This window comes from Polypterus senegalus, chromosome 2, assembly GCF_016835505.1.
Source record: "Polypterus senegalus isolate Bchr_013 chromosome 2, ASM1683550v1, whole genome shotgun sequence".
In the NCBI taxonomy this organism is placed as follows: domain Eukaryota; kingdom Metazoa; phylum Chordata; class Cladistia; order Polypteriformes; family Polypteridae; genus Polypterus; species Polypterus senegalus.
Window position 1 is genome coordinate 280,654,992 of NC_053155.1, and position 19,990 is coordinate 280,674,981.

General features: G+C 38.5%; 1 protein-coding gene across 3 annotated transcripts in view; it reads right to left on the reverse strand.

Annotated features, from left to right (window-relative positions):
• The window catches only part of LOC120523931 (cGMP-dependent 3',5'-cyclic phosphodiesterase), a 798,989-nt gene that overhangs the window by 258,336 nt on the left and 520,663 nt on the right, over positions 1 to 19,990 (reverse strand). For all 3 annotated transcript variants that reach the window (XM_039745642.1, XM_039745643.1, XM_039745645.1), the window contains one exon: positions 6,623 to 6,712. In XM_039745642.1, the coding sequence (XP_039601576.1) occupies positions 6,623 to 6,712 (90 nt within the window). The remainder of the gene's footprint in view (positions 1 to 6,622; positions 6,713 to 19,990) is intronic.

Below are 19,990 nucleotides of genomic sequence, written 5' to 3' on the forward strand. Positions count from 1 at the left end.
TTAAAAACTGCATTTTGTGTTTACTTGTGTTATATTTGACTAATGGTTAAATGTGTTTGATGATCAGAAACATTTTGTGTGACAAACATGCAAAAGGATAAGAAATCAGGAAGGGGGCAAATAGTTTTTCACACCACTGTATGTGGACATTTCTTTGTACTGTATATACTGGATGCTATTTCTTTGTTTAATTATCAGTGCTATATTTTTATCTGCAGTACTATGCAATTCTTTTAACCCTACTACTGTATCAGTAAATATATTCTTCAGTCATTGTAACACTTCATGTTATTACTACACGTTTATAGCTTGTGTCCATGCACACACGTGTGATCGCTGCGGCTGTCTTTGAAAGACTAAGACACAGCAAGTTTAGTGTCTGCAGTTAACCTCTTTGAAAAGAACAACTCATCTGAGGGTTTGTGCCTTCAGAAATTTCATATGCTTTTCAGTTATATATTAGTTTTGATTTTCTACCTGCTTTAATACTTTTGCTTCCCCTTTTGGTGTTAGAATATAGGGTTTCCTATGTGACTACTCTTTGGAATTACCTCTTTATACTTAAAAATAAATGAATCTGTGTCTTGCATAACAGGAATAAATTGAAATTGAAATATAAAAATCCCAATTCATCATGTACCTCATTGGGCTGGCTCCCTGCCCAGGATTTGTTCCTGCCTTGTGCCCTGTGTTGGCTGGGTTGGCTCCAGCCGACCCAGTGACCCTGTGTAAGGATATAGACTGACTTACAGTTCATCATGTATTTTAAGAAGTATATTTTGCTTTGACTTGTGAAGCTCTTTGTGATAGTGTGTTGTGTGTGGGGGGCTCTATAAAATAAAGATTAAGTAAAATCAGTTTTATTATCCTCTTTTTGAATATTTCCCCCATAATCTGTGTGATAAACATAAAGCTTCTTTTATTATGGTTGACTTGACCACCTCATCACTATACAGGCAGTCCCTGGGTTACATACGAGATAGGGACTGTAGGCTTGTACTTAAGTTGAAATTGTATGTAAGTTGAAACAGGTACATTATTTTATTAAATGCTATTGTTGACCGACTGTAACCAAGTGCTCTGCCAATGAATGATGGAGTTTCACCTCTCTCTGACCTTTTTATTATTTCTACTTTATTTTCAATGGTGATAGTTTTTCTCTTCTTTACTGTATCAACAGCACTTGCATCAGATTTGTGTTTCAGAGTCATACTTGAAGGGTCAAGACACAAGGTTAATATGAGCTCTTCTGCACAGCACTGTACACGTTATCACAGCAGGAAGGCGCCAGACATCAACACGTGTGATGTATAGGGTTGTCCAGATCTAATCATGCAATTTTCATTACACTATAACATATTCAGTTTATTACATAGAAAATCACCCGAAAAATCCCGGACCATAGAGAAGTGTGCGAACTGACGACATGAAGAATTGTCTTCACGCAGAACTGGAATCGTCCCTGCATAAATCAGTCATCCAGACGATCTGGATCTGCATAATTAGATCTGGGCCACCCTGTACTGACAATAGACAACTTCCTGCTATCTGTTTAACAGTACAAGCAGGCTTGCTATTGAGAATGAATTGGGGCTGCGAGGGGCGGTTCATCCCCAGCCCCCCTCACAGTCACCTCCACTACTGCATGCTGTCTGCAGTGTCTGCCGCACCACCACCCCAATTGAACACGCAGCCATCCGAGGCCCACTACAATGCTACACGATGCCGCCCCATTCACCCTCAACGGCCTCCATTCAGCCACAACCGGGTCAACGTTTGCAGCATTACCAGCTGCCCAATGAAAATGAATGGGCAGCCATGTGTGTTGGGGGTAGGCAGTGAAACTGCTTGCCGCCGGGAGCCACCCGAGGGACACTACAATTCGCAAGCAGCGAAATCACCCCCCACCAGCCTCTGTCCAGCCACCACTTGCAGCATACCCAGGCTGAAGATGACAGAGCGGCAGTTACCGAGGCGCATGCCTTGCAGCTGTGCCCCGTTCGTATGTCATTGTTTGGATGTCCTTAACCTGGAGACCACCTGTATATATAAAGTCTGTCTGTATGTCTGTCCGCGTTTCACGAGAGGACTACTTAATGGATTTACATCGAGTTTTTTTCTATAATTTGCTTAAACATTGCAGTTGATTTTGTGACTTCTCTCATTGTGCTATGTATCACAGTTCGCTTGTGGTACTGACTTATTTGCACGAATCTGAGAGACATGCAGGGGGCCGAAATCTCCTCACTCATGTGCCTGCCTTGGGCCGCACCTTACCTCTGCTTAGCTAACGGCCGAGAAAACTAATTAATGGATTTAGATCAGGTTTTTTTCTATAAGTTGCTTGAACAGTACTGTTGATTTTGCGACTTCTCTCATCGCGCTAAGAATCGTAGTGCGCTTGCAGGAGCGATATATTCATGTTATTCCAAGAGGCTGTGGGCCGAGGTGAGGTGAAAGTGGGACATCAGGAGTAGAGAGCCAGGCAGGGCCCTCCTCACTCATGCGCCAACCTCTGTTCAAATTACTCTGCCTCTGCGTTTTGGAGCATATCTTGCCTCTGCTTAGTTAGCGATATGAGTTTTTTTTTTATTGATTTTAAAAAAGTTTGTCCTGTTTCACTACTACATGGGCAGAGCTGTTACAAATGAAAGTTACAAACAATTCAAAGTATACTAGAAAATAACAAGTGATTTTAACTAAGGTTATAAAAAAAAAAATCACTTCCCTGGACAAACTGATTCGAGCATTGGAGAAGCCATTACTAAGGAGGTAATAACTTTAGAAACCTTTTCTGCTTTCTTTTCAGGAGGGGACTACTCAGGAGAAACACTGCATAATCCACGGATCTGTCATATAAGGACTGATAAAAGTGAGAAAATCAGGCCAGTCCCATCTGATCATGCAGTGCCTTAAAATGTGACAAAAGGGGATGGAAAGGCAATTCCCCTATAGCTACTGCAAGGGTCTGAATTCCATTACAGAAAGTGCTCCAGGCTATTATTCTATTAAAAAAGAGACAGCTACTTCACTAACTGGGGAAGGACATATCTAATTTGATCCTCCAGTGAAGGCATCATATAATTTAGGCACACTCTCCTCCTGAAAGCAAGGACGAAGGTTTATTACAGACAGCCCTGAACTGAATAAAGCTGTTTTGATAATAGATAAATGGAGTGATTAGCAGGGAGTTCAGTGTTTGCATATATCTCTCTATCTATAATACCTACAGTAATTGTAAAGGTTTGACTGGTGGGGCCACACAATATCCATATGCAAGAAAATGTAATTTTTCACTCATATCATGGAGTTATTTCATTAACCTCAGTCTTACTCACACTACCAGTAAACCTCAAGAGAATGTACTTGAAGAGTACTTGAAGAGTACACTACCAGCAGATGTGGTTATAAAATTTTAGCTAAATAATCCCATCAAAAATTACACAACAGATCATGTGAACGGTACAATGATACATTTATTTTTTTCTAAAATTAGTACTGGCTGGTACTTTTTAAAGAAGGAAAATAAAATTCTGGACTTTTCATAGCTCTTCACCAGCTTGTACTGCAAAGCCTTGACTGGGAAAAGCTCATACTTGTGCCAAGAAATAATTTAAAACAAAAAAGATAGATGCCCATTTTAATGGGGTGAATAAGGAGCAAGACGCAACACTAACCCAAAAGTTCATGTTGCACATGTGCTCACACACTCGGGGTAAGCGTAAAACACTGCAGGAGCCAAAGAGTCACGTGAACCCTGGCCCCAGTAGCCAGCAAAAGGCTTGTAGCTCAATATAAACACAATACTACAAAGCAACATTTTCCTAGATAGGAAATTAAATTAGCATATGATGGAAAAGTGGGATTAGCAAGAGAATGCCGAGGGTTACTGCAAATATTTTAATAGTTTAAATTACTGAGGAAAGCTTATCAAGGAAGCTTTTGAGGTCAGAAAATTGAAAGTACACCTTATGAGAAGGATTTAGGAATTATAGTGTTAGGTTATATAGCGCCTTGATGTGTGGAGTACAAGTCCAAGGAAGTTATGCTCAAGCTTTATAACACACTGGTGAGGACTCATCTGGAGTCCTGTGTGCAGTTTTGGTCTTCAAGCAACAAAAAAGGCTGGAAAAGTCCGGAGAAGAGTGACGAGGCTGATTCCAGGGCTACAGGGGATGAATTATTAAGAAAGGTTAAAAGAGCTGAGCCTTTTCAGTTTTAACAAAAGAAGATTAAGTGGTGACATGATTGAAGTGTTAAAATTATGAAGAGAATTAGTCCAGTGGACCGAGAACACAAGGACACAATTTCGAAACTTGTTGTTGGGGTAAATTTCGAGCAAACATTAGGAATTTTTTCTTCACACAAAGAAATATAGATACCAAGTAGTAAAATCTATAAATGTAGCCAAATTAACATTTAGAAATGTCTCAAAATGCATTTTAACATATCTGAAAATACAGTTTAGATATCTCAAGCTGAATTACAGATATCTAACAATGTATCTTTTCCAAGATATCTGAAATGCATTTATGATATCTCAAATAGTTTTCAAGATATCTTGGAATGACTGAAATGACACGCTGTACATTTCAAGAAATCTTAAATGCATTTTTGGTATATCTTGACAAAAAATTCATTTTGCATTATATCTCTAATATATTTCAAGATGTCTTAAAATCCATCCCCAGGCATTTCAAGATATCTGAAATACATTTCAAAAAAGTACAAGATCACTTCCTGTAAAATTTCTTATTCTTTCAATAGAACTTGCTGTCTATTTTGGGATTTTTCGAAATGTTCAGGAAGTTATGTTGTGATATTTGAAAATACATTTAAGATATCTCAAAAAGAATTAGATATCTTAAAATAGGTCTCTGCTCCACTTGAGATACCTTAGAATGTATTTCAAATTGCATTTCATGATATCTCAAACGCATTTTTAAGATATCGTTAAAAGTACATTAAATTATTTCAAGATATCGCAAATGCATTTTCAGATATCAACAGTACAATTTAAGATATCTGGAAAACATTTCATCTAGTACTCATATACTGTTATGTAACAAGACATAAAAATGATTGCTTTTTTGATGATAATCACACCTACAAAGCATTAGTAAAGTATCTATTCATCTGTGCAATGTGGCCTACTAAAATATCGTCACTTTGGAATGGTCAGATTTGGCTTAAGTGAGACATATTTCCCTTGATATTACATACTTCAGTATAAGACCTGTAAATCCTTCATATTTATAAGTAATTTCACCACCGTATTACATGGTCTTACAAGTACGCAATGCTGCACTGAGATGAACAAACACTGTACTGATACTTTATTAGCATAATTAACACCACAAAACATTTTTTAAGATATTATTACTTCAGAGTAAAGGAGTAATAGATACATTTGGCAGTAGCTAAACTATTGTTACCAACGTTAGAATAGCTGACTGTCAGTCTGATCAGAAACAGACCGAGAATCAGTATTTAAGTGCACATTTTTAATGTGCATCAGCATTATTTTAGAACTAGAAATTAAGTCCGTTACAATAACGGGTGCTAGAACAGTAGTGCATAAACATTAGTAGGAACAGTCTACAGTATATTAAATGGCAAGGGACCTTGTATGTGGCTGTAATATGTGTCACTGTATTGTGTGCCTTTAATTTTCTCTCTCAGTAATACTGGTTTGTATTTCCGTAAAATGCCTGTAATTTTGTCGGACAGTAATTTCCCCCATAGGATTGTATGTAAATACAATTAATCCACTCCAGACCGTATGAATTGTATGTAAATATATATTTTTTAAGATTTTAAGCACAAATATAGTTAATAATACCATTAAATGCACAGTGTAATAGTAAACTAAATGTAAACACATTGAATAACACTAAGAAAACTTTGAACAACTGAGAAAACTAACACTACAAGAGTTCGCGCTATAGCCTTACGACCTGCTCGCTAAAAACACCTTTTTTAATGAGTTTTAAGCACAGGGAAAAAAAATGAACATTTGAAAAATTCGTAATCTAACAAACAACCAAGAAAAGTAACATTGCAACAATGCACGGGTGCGCCTGTGTGTGTGTCTGTCTGTCTCTGTCGCGGGCCTGCGCGTTTGTGTGTGTGTGCGTGCGTGTCTATCTCTGTGGCGGGCCTGTGTGGGTGCGTGCATGCGAGTCTGTCTCGTGTGTGCGTGCGTGTCTGTCCCCCATGCGGACCAGCCTCTGTGTGTGTGTATGTGTGTGTGCGTGCGTGCGTGCGTGCATGCATGCGTATGTGTCTGTCTCTCGCGCGGGCCTGCGTGTCTGTCTGTCTGTCTCTCTCTCGTGCGTGCGCACGCACCTGTGTGTGTCTCCCTCTCTCTCTCTCTGCACACAAAGGGAATGCACAGGAAGAGACTGAACACGTGCTGTGTGGCTCCGCGCATGCGCACTTCACCAGAAGACACACACACACGACACCTGGACGCACACAGGGGTTTTATTAAAGAGGATGTTTTCACCAGTCAAAACAAATTGAACTTAAGGTTAGAGGAAATACAAATTTAGTGAAACAGACAAACATTGTTCAAATGGACAGATATTATTTATTATTTGCCACAGCAACAGCTACATACCAATTTAGGAATGACTTCCTTGAGCACTTCTTGAACAACTTCCCGCAAAGAACTGGCATCAATGACAGAACCAAGGGATAATAGAGCATCCTAGAAAAAACAACAAAAAAAAAAACAAAAATGAGTCGACAATTTTCATTTATTTTCCCTAAAACAGTTTTATCACATAATGCTATTATGTATATGGAAAGCAAACAAATAGATGCCTAGTATCTTAATAAAATGTTAAGAATTAAAAAAAAAACAAGGCCAACTACTGCATTGTAAATATTTCATGTGGCATAATAGGAGTGACGATCAGCCACATTCAAAATTCCACTTAATAACGGGCACTATATTTCCACTAGAGAAAAAAACACATTAAGAATTAATGTCATATTTTGATTGTTTTTGCATTAACCAATAATAGGTACCAACAAAAAATACAAGACTAAACTATTTTTATCTATGAAGAACATTTGAATAACAAAGAGAAGCTGTCCCTGATCACCTTTTTCATTTTTTTCTGCACCTAATGTATTATTCAGCCTCTCCTGTTTATACAACTTTTCCTTCACCAGTTTTTCTCTATAACGTCTCTTGGTTTTCATACCACAACTTATGTCATTTTTTTCAATATAATGTACATTTCATCCAACACAGTTTTTGCAGGTGTTGCCATGCAAGTGTACAGTACGTGTGTAAAGAAACACACGGCTGTTGGCCTCCTTGTGCTCCTAGTCACTCCCTGCTAGTCTTGCTGTGGACTTTGGACGCAACGCGTTGACACTGAACAGTCCTCAAACTTGTACTGTCATGACTGCACTATAAATAAAAACAGCTCACACAATCGGGCATTTAAGCTTTAGTCACTAACATTTTTCCTTTAATTAATTACAGTTCAAAAACAACCAAGAGAAAACATATTTCACAGAAAGTAACCGGATTGGGACTTGTGATTTGTTTTGTGACTAAAAATTTAGCTCAGTAAGTAATATCATGAAGAAAGATGTAACAAATTCCACGTACAGACTGCACCAATGTCCCTGACTATTCTTATAATCTCTATCACTCACAGATAGAGCACAGCACTCTGGGATAGCCAGTCTGTCCCACCATACAAGTTACGGTCCATTCTTGTATGTTTTCTTTGGCCTTTTACTTTTTCCAGCTTCAAATGCAACTGAGAGTATTACGGCAATAAAACATTTACGTTAATATATTTCAATCAGGAAACTCTTTGTCTTGTGTCAAAAATGCAGGCCTAGGGATGCATCCCCTTGCCACTCAAAAGGTAAGCAATAAGGAGAAGAAAAACAAAAAAGGGACACAGCCAGTAACTGCCTTTCCTTGTGCCCCTTCTGTCCCTTATCTGGTCCCTGCAAGTTTTAAGGACAGTGATGACTGGATGCAAGCATTATTTAATTAATGGGGTATCCAGTTGGCACCCCAACCCTTCTCACCAGAATTTCTCATTCCTTTCACACTTGGTTTGAATCGAATAATCTGCTGTTTAATAAAGAAACTTTTCATCATATAAACTTATTACAGTGTAATTATTCCTGAAATATTAAAGCCAAAATGATTTGAAGGCAATCAAAACTCAAATCAATCTAATAAGGAATTTAGTGATAAGTGATAAAGTGATAAAAATGTAATTAGCAGAAAATTATGCCTAAAAATTAAATCCGTTAACAAAAAGAGACACTACATAACAATAATTTAATAAGAAACTTTCTGCAAAAGTAAATATAAATTAACAGAGAAAAAATACTCAGTAATACAGTATTTAAATGAAAAGTAAAAAACTAAGTAAAAAAAAAATAATAAAAATACTCAAAAAGAAAAAGTTAATTCATACCAGTTAAGGCTTCATTGTAAAATCCACCTTAATAAAAGAATGTGTGTCTGACCGTGTGCTCATCTGGTTGCTATGTCTCTGTCTTTCCAACCGATGGCGCATCACAAACATTAACATTGCTTTTACGAATCCGAAACCAAATGTCAAATTACAGAGACATATGATGCATTGCAAACATTAAGTCTACATTGATTACTTAGATTTCAACCTGAATTATTATAGATGGGTAGCACAGCTAGAAGGCAAATAAAGAAACAAAAGCCAAGGTCAAAGCCAGATTAATCCTTGACCTACTGCTCTACACATACATTTATTCACTTATTAGATGCTTTTACCCAAACTGACGTACATAAAGGGTCAAAATAATCAAGTAAATATTAGCCTATTAGAACTGTTTAGAAATCAGAACAAGGCTGCAAAATTGACTATCACAAGTGAAGAGCTCTAAGCCCAACAGAACAACACCAAACTAGTAAATAGTTTCTTAAAACATGACTACTAACTCAGCTACTACATATCTAAGGATTAGAACCACCCAGCCAACCAACCATTGAGCAAAAGAAGCACATGCTTAGGACATCAGGGGAAGGGGGGCACCACAGCAATTTTCCATTGCCGGATTTACCAAGGACCATATGGTGCAAAACTGCAAATGGTGCAGCTGAACCAGATTCCAAAAAAAGGGGGTCCCACATTAAATGAAAAAATTACATACCTATAATAAAAATAATAACAACAGAGGCAGGCTGGATGCCTTATCTCTACCAAGTATAGAAGCAGTTGTGTTACATAAGATTAGTTTTGAGGATTTGATCAAAAACTTTGCAATTAAAAAAAGTAAGAAAACTAAAAATATCATTTTCCATCTTACTGTAAGTTTTGTTTCATTTAAAAAAAAAAAAATTTTATGGTTTATTATGGGCGACACGTTGGCGCAGTGGCAGTGCTGCTGCCTCGCAGGGTTTGCTTCCCAGGTCCTCTCTGCATAGAGTTTGCATGTTCTCCCCATGTCTGTGTGGGTTTCCTCCGGGTGCTCCGGTTTCCTCCCACAGTCCAAAGACATGCAGGTTAGGTGCATTGGCTATCCTAAATTGTCCCTAGTGTGTGCTTGGTGTGTGTGTGTGTGTGTGTGTGTGTGTGTGTGTGTGTGTGTTCCCTGCGGTGGGCTGGCGCCTTGCCTGGGATTTGTTCGTGCCTTGCACCTTGTGTTGGCTGGGATTGGCTCCAGCAGACCCCCATGACCGTGCAGTTAAGATATAGCGGGTTGGATGATGACTGACTGGTTTATTATTGTTAATATTTTAAATTTTATATAAATATAAATATATATATATATACACATGGGGCACCAAGTTCTTTTAAGCATTTAGGGCATCTAAAGGTCTTAATCTGGCCCTGGAACGATTTAAAAAGAAGGATAAGTAGATAAAAGTGAAGTGGGGCAAAAGCATACAAAGCTGTGTCTTTTACAATGTATTCCTCTCAGGTGACTGCAGCCAAAATGGCCACAGTAACTAACAACACTAACTGTATATTTCACTTGCTAAGGCTTTCAGCTAAATTGGAAATAATTAGGAAAGAAAAGAAAAAGTACAGAGATGAAACAAAAAAGTGTGTTAAAAAAGGTGGAGAAGTTAAGGAACAGGCACAAACTTGACACACAGTAATTGTAGAAATATTGTAATTGACTAAATAGGCAAAGAAGCCCATCCATCCGTCCATTTTCTAACCTGCTGAATCCGAATACAGGGTCACGGGGGTCTGCTGGAGCCAATCCCAGCCAACATAGGGCACAAGGCAGGAACCAATCGTGGGCAGGGTGCCAACCCACCGCAGGACACACACAAACACACCCACACACCAAGCACACAATAGGGCCAATTTAGAATCGCCAATCCACCTAACCTGCATGTCTTTGGATTGTGGGAGGAAACCGGGCGCCGGAGGAAACCCACGCAGACACGGGGAGAACATGCAAACTCCACGCAGGGAGGACCCGGGAAGTGAACCCAGGTCTCCTAACTGCGAGGCAGCAGCGCTACCACTGCGCCACCATGCCGCCCTAGGTGAAGAAGCAATGTTTGTTGAAATAGCAAGGAGAAGGTGGCTTCAGATTAGGAAATTGGATTAAACAAAACCTTGACTCACAAGAATGAGAGTTACTTAACTCAGTTATATGCATAAAAATGCATTTTATAACATCATTTTTTTTTTTTTTTAGGCGAAGAAGCAATGTTTAAAAAATGATGTTATAAAATGCATTTTTGTGCATATAACTGAGTTAAGTAACTCTCATTCTTGTGAGTCAAGGTTTTGTTTAATCCAATTTCCTAATCTTAAACCACCTTCTCCTTGCTATTTCAACAAAGGGATTAGTAAGGAAATATGCATTTACTCTTATTTCACTATATATGGCCTACCACTGTAGTATTGGAGCAAGGCAGGAAAAAAAAACCCTGGCCAAGGTACCAGCCTATCGTATGGCACAAGCAGTCAGTTAACCCAACACATACATCTTTAGAATGTGGGAGCAAAATTGTAAAACCCAGTGGAATATCTATGCAGGCATGAGTGCCCAGGCAGGGATTTCGAGCCCACAACTCTAGAGTGGTGGCACAGCAGCAGTGATAAATGTACCAACTGGCAGTCACTAAAACAAAGTAATAATCAAACATTTGACAAGACAGAAATCAAGGTGACCTACATGCGCGAGGCAAGTTTGTAATTAGGGGAGATTTCATTTGTACAGGTTTTGCATAGAAAGCCCATTTAATATATCATCTCTGCTCTGAACAAAGGCTGTTACAGCTTTTCTTTAGCAAGATGAATGGGTAATTTTTTTCACTTATCACAACCCCGATAACATCTTAGAAAGAAGCTCATCCTACATCCTATGGATTAAAACATTGGCGACAAAACAAAAAAGCATGAAACATTTAGCAATTCAATTAGTAAGAATAATATGATTCTGACCCTACTGCTTTTGATCAATATGACACCTAGTACATGTTAATAATATTTAAACATTCAACATTATTATTTCCTGTCCTGACAATTCTCATGAAAAATAGCAACAATTCAAAAGAGACAAAGGATTTCACAGTTAAATATCACTGAACATATGAATTCAAGAAATAAATAGAATTGAATTTAACAAAGAGATATGGCAGACAACCTGGCGAGGGATTCTTTCTGTCTTGCACCCAGTGCATGCTGGGATAGGATATCCTGAATAAGTGAGTTAGGAAGATGGATTGATGAGCGGATATGAAAATGAATGGATGAACATTATCCGCAATGTAACACAAAATTAGTTTGCTCCCCACCACAATAATCAGTAAATAAATTCATCCATTCATCCAACTTTGCCATGCATTTTCATTTTTTAAGTCAATCTTTCAAGCAGCCAGGGCTATGTGTACTGCAGCAGTTACACGTTAAGACACAAGTAAGGATGGAATGTCCAGTCTATCACAGAGTGCTGTAATGATTTTTAAGAGACAACATGGTGTAATTCATAGCAACTGTAAAGAGTATAACTACCTAAAAACAGAATAGAAATGAGATGACATCACTACCATAAATAAAAGATATGTACTGTAAATAATGAGAAATACATACCCAGAAAGTCTACAGGATACCTATAACACAAATTCATAACAAGTACTGCAATGTAAACTTCAATATTCTGTCACACCAGGCTAGTCAATATTTACCATTAATTTAATGATGTGCATCTTTCTATTATTGTTACAAGACAAACTAGTAAACTAGTAAATTTTTGGAATATAGGACAACCTTTATAAAAATATGAAGGGTTGCACTTTAAAAATACTTCTAATGTACTATTACAATTCTTTTTAGAATTCAGCAATTTCTTTTTAAATCGCCAATAAGCAGCTCTGCTGATTGCGGAATGTGAAGTAAAAGTCAACCATGGTGTTGTCGCCCTCTTTCTCATCAAGCTTTTTCATGAAACATCACATACACTTTCTAGAGTTAAAAAAGAAAACATTTCCAGTGTGTAAGGTGTTATACACATGCACTTGGGAACCGGTTGTTGGGCTTGACTAAGTGTGCGGTAACACCGGACTAAAGGTTGACAGAGGGTACTAATGCCTCTCTACCTTCCTCTGCAGATCCCAGAAACAAAATCTGCCTAACGTCACTTCCGGTCCCTCCACAGAGTGCACTTCTGGTTCCGCCTCCAGAGACCTTCCACCCACTCCCAAGCCTCCTACCACTTACCACAGAGACCTGCCTCTTCTTCCTTACCCACTATAAAGCCACCATATTCCTGCTAGTTAATGATCAACAGGTTTTAGACTCCGTCCTAAGAGACCACTCTGTTGCATTGCAATCTTCCTCTTGCTTAAAGTATAATGGGTGGATTCCCAAATTTCTTTTGTGTTATCTTGTCATTCTTACAGAGGTTACATAAGAAGAAGGCAATATGTGTGCAATTTGTCATGCAGAATGGAGGACAAGCAGGGAGTAAACTTTAAAAGTGTAACGGAAGTGATATTGAAAAGGAAGTACATTAATAAGATTTGTTCACACTGAAAATAAAATTGGCTTTGGGGATTGTGGTACCGGCACAGTTTAATGTTTTTTTATTAATTGTAATTATGAGCCTAAAAATTACAATTATAACATGAAAAATGAAAGGTAGTAAACACAAATAATAATGATGAAACTAAAAAAGTAACATAATGTAATATATATCAAAAATATCCATACACAGTACCTATAAAAAGTATTCAGAAGTGTTCACATTTTATTATAGTACAACACTGAATCATAATGGAAGCAACTTGGTCTTTTGACACTCTTCAAAAGAAAAAGACTCGTTAATGTCAAAGTGAAACAAGTCTATTTCTACAGAGTGGTCTAAATTAACTGCAAATGTAAAATACAAAATTCATCCCTTCAAGTCAGTATTTAGTCAGCAGCCAAGATAGCCTTGAGTGTTTGTGTGCAAGTCTCAATCAGCATTGCACATCTGGACTCTACAATATTTCCTATTTTTCTTTGCAAAACTGTTCAAGCTCTGTCAGGCTCCATGGGTTTTGAGAGTGATCAGCCTTTTCAAGGTCCAGCCACAATTTCTTAACTGGACTGAGATCTGGACTCTGACTCAGCCACTGTAGGATGTTAACAGTGCTGTTTTAAGCTATCTTTGTATATCTTTGGCTTTATACTTGGGGTTGTTCTCTTTCTGGAAAACAAATCTTCGCTCAAGTCACAGGTTTCCTGCAGACTCCATCACTTTTTCCTCCAACATTTTCCGGTATTTTGCATCATTCATTTTAACATTTATTCTCACAAGCCTTCCAAGGCCTGCTGCGTAGAAGGATCCCCACAGCATGATGCTGCCTCCATCATGCTTCACAGTGAGTATGGTGTGGTTTGGGTAATGTGCATTATTTAGCTTATGTCAAACACGGCATTTAGTTTGATGGCCAAAATGCTCATATTTGGTCACATCAGGCCATAGAACCTTCTTCCAGTTGAACTGGGAGTCTCCCATGTGCCCTCCGCAAATTCTCTGTGATTTTATTTTAACAGTCCCTGTCTTTTTGCTACCCTCCCATAAAGCTGTGACTGGTGAAACATCTGGGTGACAGTTGTTGTAGAGCATGCTCAGTCGTAGCCACTGTTGCTGTAAAGTCTTCAGACCTCTCATGGGTCTCCTGGTTTCGATCTCACTAATCGTCATTGTAAACACTCCCTCAGCTTTTGTGGAAAGCATGCTTTTGCCATAGTTACAGCTGTGCCATACTCTTTTACCTTCATAATAACTGGTTTAACTGAACTCCAAGGGATATTCAGCGACTTGCATATTTTGGTGACTCCATCTTCTATGCAGGTCACCAACTTGCAGGGAAAACACAGGGGTTGGTTACAGTATTGGCACTCCAGCCACTATAAAAAAAACTTACACTGTTTCACTCAGTTCAAACTAGTGTTGCGATGAGGTGTCACCTGTTGCATGGCTGTGCTCAGGTCCTACTTTGGTATCCTGGGGTGATCTGTGGTGTGGTGGATGTGGCAATGGCCTGTATCAGTGGGTTCTCCCAACTTCTCCTCATCTTCTACCTTGTGTTTTTCAATCACCTTTTAATGGAGTTGCTTTGAGGCTCTTTGGTCTTCATTGGGCAAGTTAAGCTACACGAATGACTCAGTGCATGCTGGACCTTCCTGATTACAGGTGAATCTATACAACAATCAATTGAAATCCCATCTAGGTGATCTCCATTGAATTAATCCTAATTTTTAAAACCAACTGGCTGCAACAGTGATGATTTAGATGTGTCCTTTTTTTATGGCAATTATTTTGTGTTTTATATTAGTCATTAATCTGGATCATTTGGCAGAGATTTAGTTTCACTTTGATATTAAAAAGCCCTTTTCTATTGATCAGTGTCAAAAATCTTAATTCAATCCATTGTGATTAAAGGCTGTATAACAACAGAATGTGAAAACTATCAAAAGGATGAATACTTTTTATAAGCACTGCATATGAAGTGGTTTTAAATGCCATCCCTAAGTGTCTTGGGTCAGCTGCATTCTGTTAAAGCATCATTCAGTTGCCAAATGAAGACAATATTATTCTGACAGAAGACGGCTGTGAGCAGTTCCTTCTTATTTGACAACGCCTAAGAGTTTATTGAAAAGCTACCCAAAAGGTACAGCAGAATTCAGGAGATCTAATTTGAGAAAACAAATGCAGGGAGTAAAGATTTACTGTTGTGTCATCATCACCTTGACATTAGGTGACCTAATACTTCCGTGGATATGCATTTACTCCAAGCATTACTATGGATATCTTACCTGGTGATGTTTTTGAATGGTTTTGTAAAGCAGTGACTTTTCAGTCTAAGCCTGTTGAGCATTATCTTGAAATAGAATGCAAGCCCACAACAGCACACACTCAAGTGCTACCTGTAGAGCACAAGCGAGTGGCACTTAAAAGAAGAGACGTCTGCCTCCCCAGAAGGCTCTCAAGCCACTTCTCTGCAGGGCTGCAAATGATATTGCACCTCTCTGCAATGACTATGCAATATGATTTGAATACTTGGCGAAAGGCATTATATCGAATACATACAGTGTAAAATTGGCTTTCAGAGACTATGGGATATGTAAGAGTAATATACACTAGCCATTTAATTTTAGAATATGATCCTCTGAACCTACAGGAACAGTACCAATAAGAGTCAGTATCCCAACTGACAGCTTTCATATTTTTACTTTACTCCAAAAGCCATTCACAGTTCAAATGTTCAGATTCACTTGTTCTGATGTTTATACCTCATTTTTGTTCTTACAAAGTCAAGATAATGAATATTTATATTCCCAGGTTAATGCTTTTGTACCCTAGAGTTTCCAGAGAACAATACCTATTTAAATATTATGAATGTTCTTTTCAACTGGACAATTCTGCTGCCTCCATTTCGCTTGCTTTTGTTGCAGTTATAAAAGGACACTGAAAGGATGATGACAAACATTCAAGGTACAATGATATGTGCTGCATACCTAAAAGCAATTTCGTTATCAGCATCAAAAGCAATTTCTTTAGTTTTAAATTTGCTTCTAAATGATTTCTTTTATTAATGATACATTTTTCAGTGACAAACCCTCTTAGTTCAGTGATGACTAAAACGTTAGTACAAAGGTAAGGTAGTTATTTAAGGTAAGGAAGACAGACGTTTCGAGGTAAGATAGTTCTACTCACGAATCATTATGTCGGAGATCGGCAGTGTGCTTGTTTGACGACAAGAACATGTAAGTAAGAATTTCATTTCACTGTGTACACGTGACAATAATCCATCGTAATAAAAGACTAAGTGTCTGTATGTCTGTCAATGTGTCCATCTGGTTGCTATAGTATGTCTCTGTCTTTCCAAGAATGGTGCATCACAAACATTTTTTGTAATAAAATAAATTGCATTTATCATTCCAATAGAGGGTGCATCACTAACATCAACATTGCTTGTATGAATCCCATACCAACAGAGACATATGCATTGTATGGTGCATTGTAAACGTTAAAGCTGAGGTCTACTTTGACTACATAGATTTCAACCCATCTTAGATGGATAGCACAGCTAGTAACTCCATATACATGTTAAGTACAATACATAATGGATATACAGTAGAAGATTCAAGATGTCAAATGAGCCCCAAACTTAATATTCCTTAAATTGTGCTAGATATCGGCTCTTATTATGATTTTTCTTAAGTTTCTCATATACTGTACATATACCCTGCAAGGTGAGAACATGCAAAATCCACTCAAGACTAACTTGTCATACCACAGACTTTGCCGTGGACTCAAAATCTACTTGTTATGCCATTTCCGAGTGTTGAAGGTGGGTCAGAGGAGCTGCAGCACAGACCAGGTCCCCTGCCTTTTCGTTCGAGCCGACCTCTCTGAATTTCCTGCTGGCAACAGCGTTAGCGAACAACTGTGAGGATGGTATTAAATGAACCAGGGGTTACACATAATATTGAAGAAACTGTGAGGATAGACAATGCCTAAAACTCTAAGATGCTGTTGTCTATAACCAGAGAGCAAAGTCTAAATGAGAATTATGAAATATAATTAAGCAAAGGACAAGTGGTCAACTAAACCAAAATGCTAAAATCATAAACTGAGCTAAGAAAGAGAATGCCATGAGCCATTAAACAGAAGGCTTTAAACACAAAACTGAGACTGTCTGTGGGTTTAATCCGTCGTCATCTCAGACACATTGTGATGAGGTACTTAGTTGCCATTGGGATGCCACTCCTAGGAATAGGGCACAGCATCCTCAAGACCCAGTAAAAATGTCATGAAACTGCAAAATGGCACTTAAACATAAGCTGCAAATATATTTATGTTTATCTTAAAGTATATTAGTAATGCAAGACACAAATAAATAGACATTCATTGGGTCAGAACTCTTAAATGATCTCTAAAAGGGAAATGGAAAAATGTTTTGGACACAAAAAGAAAATTTTAACAAGGTGTACCAATCTGCCACACTGCTTACATTAATTACTGAATGTGACACTGGAAACATCCCAATGGTACCTTCTTTTCCAAACTTTGCCATAATGGAAATAAATGTAGCTTTCCCTTTGTTCATCTTTTGGGTATTTATTCGTCATCCCTTTTTAAATGATACACCAATACATGACCATATCAACTTATTACAGGCTGAACTTCACACTTCTCCATTAAATGTTAATGGTGAAATCACTTATCAAATCTAATAAAAATGTATATCAGTAAACCTTTATTATTGACATGCATTACCATAGCTGGCGCTGTCAAATCTGACAGACTTTGTGTGAAAATCACATTTAGAAGCTATCATTATCCCATAACCATCCCCATTTTATGCTAATCTCACAGTTTAATAAAACATGGTAATAATAAGACTATATTATCAGCAGGAACAAGCAATACAACATCAAAGGCAGGTGTATAAAATGATATTCATAAGCCAAATTAGCATGGCAAAAAAATCTCAAGCACGAATTTATTTTTGTAAATGACAAACTTTCCTAGTGATGCAGTGCTTAGAGCTGCTGCTTTTCAGTCCCAGCATCCTGGGCTTGAAACCTGTGTATATGGGTTTTACTTGGGGTACTTAGGTCTAAGTGGTGGGACTGTCAGAATAAGTGACCACCCTAAATTGGCCCATTTGAAGAAAGTTGTGTGTGCCAGTAGGACCTCCAAAAGACTGAAAACTCTCCTAAGGCTGGTTTCTGACATGTACCTGATGAAATTGTCATAAACTCTGGCCTTGAATTGGACATATTGAATTCTGGGAACTGATGGTTTGTTGGACTTTGTGTAGCTTTTGTTCCATATGAGAAGCATACATGCAACCAATTTCAGAGACATTAATTAAGCAATGCTTATAAACTAAATTGTTAGAAATAAGTAATTCCTACAAATATAGGAAAGGATGAACTGAAATGTATTACAGTATATTCCACCATGAGCCTCTCCAGGAAAAGTCAATAAGAAAATGAGGTGAGATATTATATTCTACACTACTCTTTATGATACACTTTACAAATCTTTCATCTTTTTTAATATTTTACCCTGCTGAGTGTCATAGATGACTGAGGAATCCATAAAGCCACAGGTCTTTGCCATCCTGGGAGATGGGAGATCAACCAGGAAAATCTTAGATTGCTTCTGGGAGAGGTGTTGGTGAGGCCAGCAGGTGGCACTTACCCTGTAGTCTAAATGTGGAGTCCAAAACCTCAGTCTAGTGACAGGGACACTGTGCTAAAAATTGGTGCTGTCCTTCGGATGAGACGTAAAACCGAGGTCCTAACTCTCTATGATCATAAAAAATTACTGGGCATCCTTCGTAAAGAGAAGGGTTCATCCTGATGTCCTGGCTAAATTGCCTACAATGACCTAGTCATTCTGGCCCCATAATCATACCGTCTCTAGCTGGCTAACTATCTCTCACCCCTTAACCACCAAACAGCTAATGTGTGGTGAGTGCACTGGTGCAAAATGGCTGCTGTCGCCTGATCCAGGTGGATGTTGCACATTAGTGGTAGATGAAGTGTCTCCCCACTCAATATACAAAGGGCTTTGAGTAGTGAGAAAAGCGCTATATAAATATGAAGAACTGCTATTGTTATTGGTAGAGTGATACTTGGCAAACAAGTCCTAGAGGTGATGCCGTGAACGAAAGCATGTTAATTCAAGCAAAAAAAAAAAATGAACCTTACTATTGAACAGAGAGAAGAAGACTCATTCAAAGTGTGTTTGTCAGTGAGTCACCCATGCAGCACATGTGGGCTCAGCATTAACTAGCTACTGCATATGTAACCGTTTTTGTGAGCACTACTCACAAGGAGAATACCAAGGGTTGGGAGTGATTCCAGCTAAGCCTAAAGATACTGTAGTGTAGTCTGAAGAAAGGGACAAAAAGAACATGGCAAAAAGATTTTTAAATTGAACCCATGTGGATGTGTTGTATTTCATGGTGTTTGCTGTATAATGCCTGTTTCATCCATCTGTCCTTTTCCTGAACCCCTTTAATCCACTTCAGCATCATGGGGAAGTGAGGGATATCTTGTCAGAATGAGGAACATGGAAGGAACCAACCATGAAAAGCACAGAGAGCACTTCAACATTGTAGAAAAATAACTACATATGCAAAAAGAAATTTTGTTGTTGATTAATTTATCCATCCATCCATTATCCACCGCTTATCCGAGGTCAGGTCGCGGGGGCAGCAGCCTAAGCAGGAAAGCCCAGACCTCCCTCTCCCCTGCCCCTCCTCCAACTCCTCTGGGAGGACCCCAAGGCATTCCAAGGCCAGCCGGGAGATATAATCCTTCCAGCGTTTCCTGGGTCTGCCCCGTGGCCTTCTCCCAGTGGGGCATGCCCAGCACACCCCCCCAGGGAGGCGTCCAGGGGGCATCCTAACCAGATGCCCTAACCACGTCAACTGACTCCTCTCAATGCGGAGGAGCAGCGATTCTACTCCGAGTCTCACCCAGATAAC